Source organism: Triplophysa rosa, linkage group LG12, assembly GCF_024868665.1.
Source record: "Triplophysa rosa linkage group LG12, Trosa_1v2, whole genome shotgun sequence".
NCBI lineage: Eukaryota > Metazoa > Chordata > Actinopteri > Cypriniformes > Nemacheilidae > Triplophysa > Triplophysa rosa.
Genome location: NC_079901.1, coordinates 25,127,028 through 25,139,839, shown reverse-complemented (window position 1 = coordinate 25,139,839; position 12,812 = coordinate 25,127,028). Strand labels below are relative to the sequence as shown.

General features: G+C 39.7%; 1 protein-coding gene across 3 annotated transcripts in view; it reads left to right on the top strand.

Annotated features, from left to right (window-relative positions):
- Positions 1 to 4,169: 4,169 nt before the first annotated feature.
- Positions 4,170 to 12,812, top strand: part of pkma (pyruvate kinase M1/2a) — a 19,522-nt gene continuing 10,879 nt past the window's right edge. For 2 of the 3 annotated variants that reach the window (XM_057348340.1, XM_057348339.1), the window contains exons 1-3: positions 5,190 to 5,239; positions 8,381 to 8,559; positions 8,786 to 8,877. In XM_057348340.1, the coding sequence (XP_057204323.1) occupies positions 5,205 to 5,239; positions 8,381 to 8,559; positions 8,786 to 8,877 (306 nt within the window). In that variant the 5' untranslated portion in view covers positions 5,190 to 5,204. Of the gene's footprint in view, positions 4,303 to 5,189; positions 5,240 to 8,380; positions 8,560 to 8,785; positions 8,878 to 12,812 lie in introns of those variants that run through there. The other variant, XM_057348341.1, reaches the window with a different exon arrangement.

Genomic DNA, 12,812 nt, shown 5'->3' with positions numbered 1-12,812 from the left:
ATAATCACAAAGTACCCATAAATAAGCTTCTGTGGATATTAAGTATATACAGTATATAAGTACGGGGTTCTTCTTTTATTATTATTATTGCGCAGGCAAAACAGCACGAATGAAGCACACAGACTGTCTGTCAACTGTACATTTGACAGAGTTTTGACTTTAGGATTAATTTTTTTATTGATTTTAGGATTGTTGGTCACTACGAGTTATTTTGATGAGTTTTAATGGGTAAAATGTGCAAAATCAATGTTGATCTTTTGAGACGATAATCAAGTAGTTCAAGAGCGGTTTGATGTTTATATAGCATGCAGTTCCCTCATAAATATATTTTTTTATTTTCCTTTATTCCCCAAACTTTACGTATTGTTCCTCTTTATCTATAGATATGTACTGTAGAGGTACATTATTGTTACAATTAGTCACGCTGTAAATCCTGTTTAATCATGCGGTACATTGCGGGACGTAATCTAAAGCGTTACCAAAAAATGGCTGTGTTTACTGAATCAAAAAACAAATAAGAGAGATGAACAGCTAAAAGCAACACCTAATGGCTCATTTTGGGAAATAAAAGGACTTTTTTTAAATCTGAGAGTATCTGTAGTTCTTTTTGTGTGTGTTTGTGTACTGACATAGAGCACGCTGATCCCTGTGTCATTGTGAACTGTCCCTCAATCTCAACGATGCTAATCAGAGTTTACCCTGCTTACCTCATTACCTGTGGTACACAATGACCTCCAGAGAGAGAGAGAGAGATTAGCTAAGGTAAAGTGGGTTGCATGACTCATATCTCTGAGAGGTCTGGTGTCCCAGCATCCCATCAAACACACCAGCATTAATTATTCATAACCACTAAAGATAGCACAAGCTTTATTTAGAATCAGGAACTGAACATTCGTGCTTCAGTACAATACCTTCCATCACCTTTCAGAAGGGCTGGGAAGGTTACTTTTCAAATGTATTTCACTAGATTACAAAATACATGCTTTCAAAAGTAATCTGTAACGTATTTCGTTAGGTTACACAAATTTTGTAACTTAATCTAAATACTTTAGATATACTAATAAGGTACATTAAACAAAGGGATCATCAAACAGAGGACTTTGCTTTCCTCTGCTTATTATTTTAAACAGCATCAGTTTTACAGTTTTCCCTCATTAGACATTATAGTCCACAATTCTAAGAAAAGAAGTCAGAATTATGAGCTATAAACTCAAAATTGTGAGAAAAAGTCAGAACTATGAGACAAAAAGTTACTTAAACAAGAAGCTCACAAACAACTATCACGCTTATTCAGGACAGTACTAAATAATATTAGCTGCCATTTCTATGAGCCAGATCCCTCTTGTTTTGTTCAAATAATTCAAATTTTGCATAAATTTATGAGCAGAACTGCTTTTTATAATGCTTTTGCAGATTGTCAGAGTTAGAGAATCACCAATTGTTGTGCATAAATTGCCTGTTACAGTTTATATTTAGGCTTAAATGAAATAAATGACATTAAAATTCCAAGTAATCTTTGGTCATCTAGAATACCTTTCGGATGTAACTTGATTACTACCCATTTAAATAAAATACAGTTACTCAAATTTTACTTATAAATTTTGTATTTGAACTAAGTTACATTTCGTTACTCCCTACTTTCAGTCACTATTAATGATTTCTATGTCATATTTTAAAACATTATTCAGTGTAATTACTTGATTGAATTGTAGAAGCAAGGAGACCTTAGTAAATGTTTCAATTGTATCTCTTCTCTATGCTGTTTTATAGAAAGAGTCACAATAATATAGAGATGGTATTTTTCTCTCCTGTGTGTTATTTTAGGATCAAACGGAGACAACACACTTCTCCCAGTTTCTCTCCAGTAAATAACAAACACATACAGCACCTCACAGCAGGGGTCCGAGCATCAGTGGGATTTACAGCCCGGGCTCTGACAGGATTGGTTGATGTGTTTGTCCATCAGCTGTGGAGGCGGCACAGAAACACAAGGACATGCTTTAGGTGAGTAGTGATCAGTGAGTGATTGACAGCATGGGCAGCGGCGGCAGCAGCTCTGGGGGGAATGTCATGGAGAGCAGGTGAGTTTACACACTTTCACCTGATTACACGTGTGTGACACACACACACACACACACACACACACACACACACACACACACACACACACACACACACTGCTCTCAGAACAACACATGACACCGCTGCAGAGCACATGAGAGGTCAAATCTGTGACTGTGATGCTGTCATGTCTCGATCCCTTAAATAAAATTAGCCCCCGTGGTGTTCAATCCATTATAGACTTCACGTGCATTCAACACAGATATTGTGAACCTTTTATTCTAGAATAATAGAATTATATTGATCAGGACCATAATTTCAGTAACATGCAGTACTAATAAAAGATCTTTCAGTCTCTCTTCAAATGAAATGCTTTTCTGTGACCACCAGAGGGAGATACACGTTCAGGTCAAGTAAAAGCAATTCATGAGGAATATAGCATGAGTAGTACTGTATGCCATTTTGAATACAGTATATCCTGTGTTGTGAGAACTTCTTTTAGAGACACGAATCAATGAGCTGATACTGTAATGCAGTGTTTAGGAAATTAGGATCACTATGAATCCAGGTCAGCAAACATCACTCATGTGCCAAATTAAATACTAGCATTGTCAGTAATGCACTTTATATTATAAGACAATATTTACCCCTCTAGATTTGACTTCTGGTGCCATCTCACATACAGCAATTTACTCCAATCATTCAATTTAACCCAACTAGATATTTGAGCAAAAGTTGCCATTATAGACCATTTTTATCAAATTAAATCAACACAAACATATAATCAAAATGTATTTGCTTTTCCCCACCCCTTTTTAAGCCCCCGTTAATTTCTGTCGATGCTGGTCAATGTGATTCAATACAACACACGTGAAATCTCAAATGTAATCCTGTAGAATTACACACTGTTATTTCATGAAAATATTTGTAGCTGGAAAGAGATATTTACAAAAATGAGCCATGACATAAAAATTATATATTAAAATGTTTACATTTCAATTGTTACATACTTACTTTAGCGTTGATTGTTCACCAGACTGCAATAAATGTTGCTTCTACTCTGTTACAGAGAGAAAGTGACCGACACACCCAGTGAAGTATATTGTCAGTCGTGTTGCAGTCGTGGCAAATGAACACTAGAGGACGCTGTTGTCCAGTTCGTGACGCTGGTCTCACGCATACATGTAAACTGCTTTTAGAATTTGATTTAAAAATGTATATTCTTAATTCATGGATTTAAAACTAATTCAGCCTTCACGAATAATAGGTACTTTCTTCAATAAACACAATGCTACTGAATGATTACCACATTTACATACTGGTTCAAGTATGTTTACGTTACATAAGATGATTCTTCATAGAGAACACTGTATTGCATGGCATATATTGAATGGTATATGTTCAGGTATTATCATGGTACGTGTTCAAAACACATCTTTACATATATTTAATTATTTTTAATAGTACATCAAATCATAACATAATTATTATCGAGACACATCTCCAAAATATTTCTATTAAAAACGACTCAAACAGTAGAAGAATGTTACGTTTATGATACTGTAGTAATATTTCATAAAGGAAATTTATGCTGATTTGGTGGGGATTTTTTGTTCATCAAAGAGTTAAATGATGACCGCAGAATGCAGCTCGGGGCCTACGTGCGTCCGCGCGGGTCTCACCCTATTTTATAGTCTATGGTCTCACCCACCCGTGGATTTACCCGGAAGTCAGGCGTTATCATTCTCTGCGTTTGATGTATACACAACCACTTTACATTTTAAGCTTGATCGTTTCACTGCGTTGTTTAAAAACGTGCTTAAAATAACTAACACACTCTTAATCACTCATTTCTAGTTTAAATTATTCGCATCCTCCGCTCACGTGATCTCCTCGTGCTCCAGCACCGTGCGTATCTCGAGCTCTGATTGGATGCCCGTATTGTTGCGTTTCGTAACCTTTCAACAGGAAGTCCATGCGTTATTTATTAAAGACACGATCTCTTCAGACCCGTCTATTGTTGATACATAACAGTAACATTTGTAACAAAGTAACATTTGTACCTCGTCCTCAAATACAGTAAAAAGAAAACCTTTACAGGGACATTTTTAAGGTTAGACGTCATAAGTATCACTCCGCGCACGCAGGCTCTGCATGAAAGTAGTTCCGGCAGACTCGGCGGATCACCTTGAGCTCGCGTTGCAGGGCGCATCATTCTCGGTTGACCGTCGACGTGCACAGGTGAGTCCTTTTACAGCAGTTTGCACAATAACTAACATCGTCATACTTGTATGTATTATGTTTTTCAGTTGCTGTTAACATTTTTAGATCAATTTAGATGATCTGTTTCGATAAAGCAGGTCGAATGTTTTCAGTCAGCGAGTGGTTTCCTTTGAGGTTTTCTTTTACGTTTTGAAACTGTTTTCTAACTCCGACATGTAAAGTGGCGTTTTTGCTGAAACCGTTATTTGACGCGTCATTCGCCGCTGTTATGGCGACTGACCTTTCTCACGACGTCATCTTTACTGTCTTTACATTTCGACAGTTAAATCAGTAATGGGGGTTCAGTTGGAATGTTTTTGAGTGGATTTGAATGAGATTTCTTCCTCGCGCAGCAGCTCTGATGCGTTGGAGACGTGACGCAGAGGCGGGACGTGACCCGCAGCGCGTCCGCCACATTCCCCTTCAACTCCCCGCAATGACTGGACCAGAACCAGCTCTGCGAAGTGATAACATGAGACCCTTGACCTTCTCATCCGAGGCCCACGCGCGTGTTTTCAGTCGACACAAACCCGTTTTCTGTGTTATTAGTCATTACACAGAGCACTGAATGACAGAAACGCGCCCTGCAGGCGTGTGAAGTGATGTAGGCGCAGATTTCATGGATAAGTTGTAATTATGATTCTCAAATGTGTGTTTCTGATGGAGGATCAGAATGTTTTTGTGGTGGAATCACACACTTCCACTAATTCATTGTCAGATGTATTGCGGTGGAGTTGTTTTTTTAAATCTAGACAGATTTGTACAGATGAACTGTGATGGACCGGCCATCTGTCCAGGGTGTTTCTTTTCTACAGCTCGAGATTCTGGGATAGTCTCCACCCCCCCTGACCCCGCAGAAGACCAGTGTGTTTGGAGAATGGATGAATGATGTTGGGAGTTGGTTGTCCCCCATAAAGTATGTCTAATGTGAAGCCATATACAGAGAATAAATGCAGTTTGTATTATAAACACTGGAAGTTGTGTAGATGTTTCTGCATTTACTTAATCAAACTGTCACACCTTCTTAAGAGGAAGCAGTTTGCACTCAATGTCCGTCACTGTAATTTGGGAATGCTTTCTGTAACATCCTGTCAAGTTACATCAGAATTTTAAAAGACAATAAAGTAAAAGAACAAATGGTGCAACGATAAAGCCTATTTAGAACTATTGTCAGTCCTAAAAGTCAATTCCTTATGTGGTTTTTTTTTTAGCAAAAATGTTGCTAAAAAATTGCAACGTGCACCCGTCTACAAAGGCAGTGACTCAAGATGGTTATTTGTAATAAAAGCATGTTAAATAATCAAGTTGAACCCTGATCAGAATAAAATGTGCTTGATTTGCTGCTCTTGTCCTGTGAACCGCAGTAGGATGCAGTGCTGCTGATGCTGAGCTGCCACCTGTCTGCATTTACATTCCAAACCACATGACGCTGCACCCCCTACTAACACAGTCACGTGTCATGCGTGTCTGGTGCCCACGGGAGTGCAATAGGAATCGCGTGTGTATTTTAGTACAGTGTTGTAATGTGAGCACACTGAGGTGGTCGGTCTAAAGCAAAACCAGTATGTGTGTTGTGACTCATGAGGGTCTGTAGCGTTCGGCGCGGTCTGCTCGTGCAGCACAGGGCTCATGCGTGTGGCCTGCGTGTTTTATCCTCTCTTGAGGGAAGAGGATTTAGTGCTCAAACCTCTCTGCAGCACAATGCGTACGTCTCCAGCTGCAGTGCTCGGGTTAGAGAGCGTCTGTCGGACACGCTGAGGCTCCTCGGACGGGCTCTCTACGTCTCTGTGAGGGCCTACCGGTACGTTCAGGACTGGGCCCAGACACGCATACCGTTGCTACAGCAGTTGATGTTGTTTATGTTTGTGGTCATTTCAATCCTTGTAATTGTAGGGATTGTCTTTTGTAGAGATTGTAGTGGATTAATAGACGAGCTCTGCTGTCAGACGTATAAAGAAGCGTGTCTGAGCTGACCCTGCACGGCTGTGGAGTTGTAGATTTAGTTGTAAAACTGGGAATCTGGACAGAATTGTAACTGTTGTTTAAATGCTTTCCATTAGCACAGTGGTTAGAGCATGGCGCTAGCAACGCCAAGGTCATGGGTTCGATCCCAGGGATTGCACATACTCTGATACAAATGTATAGTATAAGGAAGGGATAATCACAGCTAGCCGTGCGTTAAAGGGTGTTAATGCGCGACGTGGAGAAAAGCGCATTAAAATCCTTTAAGGCACGGCTAGCTGTGGATTATCCCGCTTATACCACGGTCATTTGCCAAGTTAAAGCTTTTATTGATGTTTCAAATGTAATCAAACTGACTGAAGCTACCCATGCGTTACAGGGTTTTGATGCACATCTTCCAGCCAATCAGAATCCAATAGTCAAACAGACCATGGTATAATGCAATGTAAGGGCGTTTGCCCAATGCGTAAATATAAACATAAACAAAGTTTCTACTGTAAACAAAGTTTAATATTTATGGGCAAGAGTAATAATGGTGGTGCTGTTAGTCAAACACTAATTTTAAAATGTTAATTCTGTTTAGATTCAGAAATGATTGGTTAATGTAAACTGCTTATTCAGAAGGCTTAAATCAACTTGTCGTCACATTAATTCTTTGCAGCAGGCTCAGTGTTTTGATAACTGAGATTTTTGAAATATTTGTCATTTGTTGGTAACCCGGTTTGTAAAAACAGGACATTCACTCACTGGCTTCCGTTGACCTTCTGTGCCCGCGTTAGCAGATGCTTTGACCGTTTGTTATACCCCGTAGTATGAAATGAATCGATACTTTCTGCCGTGGCAACAGGACTACTTGCTTTACTCTGTCAAAGTGCATTCATATTTTTTTTTACCAGAAAGTATCCCAGTCAGTGTGGATGAATGTTGCTGTTCTATTAGGTTATACATGTACATCATTTCCTCTAGTAACAGGACGTGCTTTCACTTTGAGTGTCTCGCAGCACGAGGGCTTGTGGATTTTCCACTCTGCCCGTCTTAGTCAGCATCATCATTATCACATGACTAGGAGTGGAGGAGTGTGTGTGATGTGAGCTTCCTGACGTACCACAGACGGACAGACCATCAGATGGGAATTAAGTGTGGTTGCCAATGGTTACTGACCACAGTGAAATCCTCACGACCTCATACCTGCTGTGACCTTACTTGTGGATTTACATATAGCAAATGGTTTTATTTGGATTTCCATGATCATATTAAATCACAATGTTAGAACAAAGATGTGAATTAATACATGTCTTGTTGTGATTTGTAATGAGTGTGTGTGTCACTTTCAATAACAGGCTGAACGTCACACGTGCAGTTGTCTTTAGCTGCCCTTGCGGGTGTGTGAGGTGGATTATCTCTGTTTTAAGTAGTCCTTTGTTAACATCCACTTTAAGACACAGAATCCAGGACACACAAAGTACAGTGTCTGAGGTACTGTTCATGGTTGTGGTTTTATTCTGACGAGGAGTGTGATGTCATCATTATAATTCCATACTTTTATGATGTGTGTGTGTGTAGTTGTGTTTGGGGAAGGTTTGTCGGTCCACTGCGATTGCTGCGTGTTGTTCTTTCAGCACAGATGACCTTCAGAGTGAGTTACGGTGCTATAAAAGTGATCGGGTTGTGGCGCGTCATCTTTGATCACTGTCCTCTCTCTTCATGTCTGAACTGGTGTATTTCAGTTTTAGCGTCTGTGCTGTTCTGAATGACTTGCATGTGAAAGTCAACACACGGCATGTTCTGTAAAATCAGGTGCGTAAGAAAAGTTAAACCGGATCAGTTACATTTGAATAGTTCTGTGAGTTAATCTGTTGCATAACTTGGATAGTAAACGTTCCTTTTGTGCCACACAGAGTGAGAGAGAGAGAGAGAGAGACACCGTTTTTACCTTTACAGACATGATTCTGTGTCGGACTTGTTTAATAGTTGTCGGATCTCTTGTGAAGTAGATGTTTATTTATCTGGACAGAAGGATGAGTGTCTGTGAAGTTTTGATTGATGATTGATTTTCTGTGGATGTCATCTCATTGGTCTGTCTGTCTCTCTGCAGGACAATACCCATCTCCTCCATGATGCCCCACACTAAAGCTCAAGACATGGGCTCTGCCTTCATCCAGACGCAGCAGCTCAACGCTGCCATGGCCGACACTTTCCTGGAGCACTTGTGTCTGTTAGACATCGACTCTGAGCCCACCATCGCCCGCAACACTGGAATCATTTGTACCATTGGTCAGTAGATACTCACACTCAGAGCAAAAGCTTGTAAATGGAGGAAAATCCTTCACGTTCACTGGTCTGTCATTTCAATAGGGTTTCTCAGCGCTATGGTCACGTGCATTATTTTTGGCTGTTTACAGACTCCAGAGCTGGCACACGTGTGAATTTTCATCACATTTCTGATGATATCTGTCAGAAAACAGAGACATCATATGCATATTGTGATTGTTTCGTACAGGACCAGCCTCTCGCTCTGTGGACATGCTGAAGGAGATGATCAAGTCCGGCATGAACGTGGCCCGCATGAACTTCTCTCACGGGTCACATGAGGTAAATGCTTCATTATTCACCTTCACTCTGTGATTATGTTTCACTTTGAATTCTTGTTCAGGATCAGTTACGCTGTTGATGTCTCCGTCCATATTACTCTCAGGATGAAAATGTGTTAGGGACGTTTTACAGGTCACATTTGTAAGCTTGAAGAAACAGTTGATGCAGAGAGAGAGAGAGAGAGAGAGAGAGAGAGAGAGAGAGAGAGAGAGAGAGAGAGAGTGTGTGTTTTACCTAATCTACAGTGAGTGCTGTCATTATAAATAGTTGATTTGTTTCTGTTCCTCCCTGCGATCAGTTTGTCATGGGAGTGGATGACAGAACCAGCCTCCAAAAATCATTCAGAATCATCGTGAAATGTAAATGGTGTGAAAACATTTGTTTAATTCAAGTTCTTAGTATACAGGGCTCTAGACTCATTTTTTTGTCACTCTGTTTTTTTAAATAGTCTGCTATAGACCACTTCATATTTGCACTTTAACACTTGCCAGCCCAATAAATCCAAAATAAATGCAAAGAAACGTTGTATTTGTTATTTTATACAGTTGTTATTATTTAGTTTTATATTCAAGTTATATATTGGCTATGAAATGATCTGGCACAAATATAACCTGTCACTCTTCACAATCCTCTTTACAAAAAGCTGTAATTTTACCACTGACCTTCATTATTTTTACCACATAAAATTAAATCAAATTAGCTAGCTCAAAAGCTAAATAATTATATATGTACTTTACTACACATTGTCATAAATAAACTTTAAATGCTAAATCTTACTAACCACTCTTGTTAAATGGTCTAAGCACGCTTGTGTTCTGAGGTGTTTTGAGTGACTGATTTGATGGGTTCAGACAGTGAGTCTCGTGAGTTCAGTGTTTGATATGAGTTGTTTCAACAAAATGAATCGGTTCAAATGACGAATCATTGCGTAATAAAATTACGTTGCGAATCGGACATTTGTTTTTCACAGCTGTAGGACATCGCAAAAGATAGAAGTTAACACGGAAAACACTTCATTGGATAGAATTTTTCCTTTGTCAGCTGCATGTGCGGAACACTTGTCAGGGAAGAAAGGGCAACATGTTTTTGAGCACATCTACACCCAGCTGTCATTCAGGTAAAAATATTCTCCAAATGCACCACGTGAAACATGGATTCTGTCTTCCGACCTTGCTTTTGATTAAAGTGTGAGGGAGAGAGACAGTTCAGAAACCGACGTGTTCGACTTCATTATGCGCTGCGCAGAACGATCGGAATATGACATCAATGTTCCGTCAGAGCATCTTAAAAGCATATGGAGTGCTCTGTCCCGCGCAACACCGAGTGAAGTCAAACACACTCTTTAGTTTGGAGACAGAGGGAGTGCTCGCTCTTTCCTGCACTAATCACAAGCGTGTCATTCACTTCTCATAAATCACATTCAGTTTTCAAATAAATCTTTGGCGGGGCAAAAATGTGTTTCGCGCACTCGCACCAATGCAACCCTGTGAAATTTTACTTCGCACGTTATAAAAACGCATTTGCGAGCATTTTGGTGTCAGTCTATACTGGTATATTGATTCAGACAAAGTGAATTTGTGGTCCTCTCTTAAGTTGAACTTTAGCAGTAGAATGTGTTTAATCATGTCTCGCAGTAAATCTTTGTGTTGAGTCTAATGTGTCATGGCTCAGTTTTCAGGCGCATATGTCTCATTGTACATGTTACCCAACCCTGATGTGTCTCAGCTCACCTGCTGGCCGACGGGTTAAACAAACTCATACTATTTTGTTAAATACAAACGTTTCTCACGCTTCTTCAAACACACACTCGAGGTCGACCGCTTCCAGCTGTTGAATTGAAACCCAATGACATGAAATCAGTAGCGTCACAGCTCAAAGGTGCTTTATTATGTTGGCTTGACAGAGCCAACATACTGATCTTGTATCTAAGCTTATTATTATTCCAATTCTTCTTCTTCTGATCCCCAAAATTTCTGACTGCTACTCCTCCTAGAGCTTTCAAACTACATCCACCAAACTTTCCACAAACCTTCAGCCTGGTCTGACTTGAGTTGCTATATCTTTTCTAACTGATCCGGGTTCTGGTTTTCGAAAACCGGACTCTCAAAACCACCTAATTTCCCATTGACTTAACATTGCAACAAACTTTGAAGACTCATAACTCAAAGTGAGGATGTCGTAGAAACTTGCGAGTTACCACGTTTGAAGAAGCTGGCAGGCTCTGTAAGACCTTACCTCACAATGGGGTGTAAGTTGCACCCCTGGGGCGTAAGAGCCCCCCAAAATTCCCCATTGACTTATAATGGGACAGGAAACATGCCCATATAAGGCATCATAACTGTCCCATCAGGGCTCTAGACTAACTTTTTGCACTGGTGCGCCTAACTTTTTTTCTTAGGTGCACCAGCACAAAAGTTAGGTGCACCCAAATTTTCGACCGCATCGCATTTAACACCGCAGTTTTACAAGTTAACTTTTTTTTAAATCGCTGTCCATATAGGCAATATTGACTTGTAAATGATTAACTAACAATCTGGTCAACATAAAGTTCCTTATTTGAAGCACAATTCTACAAGAAAGCAGGGCTCTAGACCAGTGGTCACCAACCTTTTTGAGCCTAAGATCCCCGACGTCAGAATTGTTGAAAGGCAAGATCTACCATTCAAAAAGTTGAAAATAAAAACAGCCCAGATTGAACCTCCTGCTCGAGGCCTTTTATTTAGTCAATAATTGTGGGTCTATTTGAATTACCTGAAATTCTTTGTTCCACTTTTCAGATGCAACTAAGCAAACTCTGTAACATGTAGAGTTGCCACTTTCAGTGTGCCATAATGAGGTGAAAAACACCAATTTAAACACCAGTTCAAGGACTTTAATTCATACATGACAGCTTGACATTAAAACGAGGTTTAGAATAAGTTTAACAAGACCCTAATTATTTAGGTATTTACTGTATAAAGATTTGTTCTTTATGATGCATTTATTTAGTTTACTTTTATTAAGTAAATACATCATATAGATGGAAATGTTATAAATAGGCCCTAATAATAACAACAACGTTAATTATTTATTTTAAATCCTTTATCTATTTACTTTTACCCGTCTAATAATGTCTTGGTAATAAGTATCTGTTTCATAAAATAGCTAAAGGTAGTAGTATGGAATGGGCTATCATATTAGGCTAATTGAAAACATAAATAGGATATCAGCAGATGTCATCTCCCGCATGAGATAGTACTGGTGCAGTTTACCATCACTGACAGACCCGCGGATCATTCACTATTACAACTTTGTGAATAGACCGATGTTGTCTTTCAGACAAACTCAACATTAAAATGCGCCGCTTTCTCACCATATCCCGTTGCTCACACTCGTAAGTTACATTTGCTGAAGACAGAGAGCCGCGATTCCAGATACGCGGACAGTATGAAACCGCGGGGCTTGCTTGCGCATGCAGTATAAAAGCACAAAAACGCCAATGAACAAGTGACATTTTTATGTCATATGAATAAACTGTTTTTAAGAGTAATGCACCGCAACAGTATAGTGACCTCCAAATGACAGTTACGCCAGTGCATGCGCGAGTCTCATTTTGCGTTTGATCACTGACCACCGACATTAGAAACACTGAAGAGCGATCACGCCCAGTCGCGCATCACAATGAAATGTGATTAATGATAACGGTCGCATTAAAAACTCACGCAGGCCAGGGAATCATTATTTATACAGCCATGAAAAGATTAATGCAGAACTTAAAAACATACAACCACTGAATGAAGAGAAAGAGAGATGCGCTTGCAAAACTGGACATTGATCAGGCACAATATATTTGTCTCTCCATTTTCGTATTAGCCTACTTTCGGGGATCGACAAGTAACGTCTCAAAGATCGACCAGTCGATCGCGATCGACGGGTTGGCGACCACTGCTCTAGAC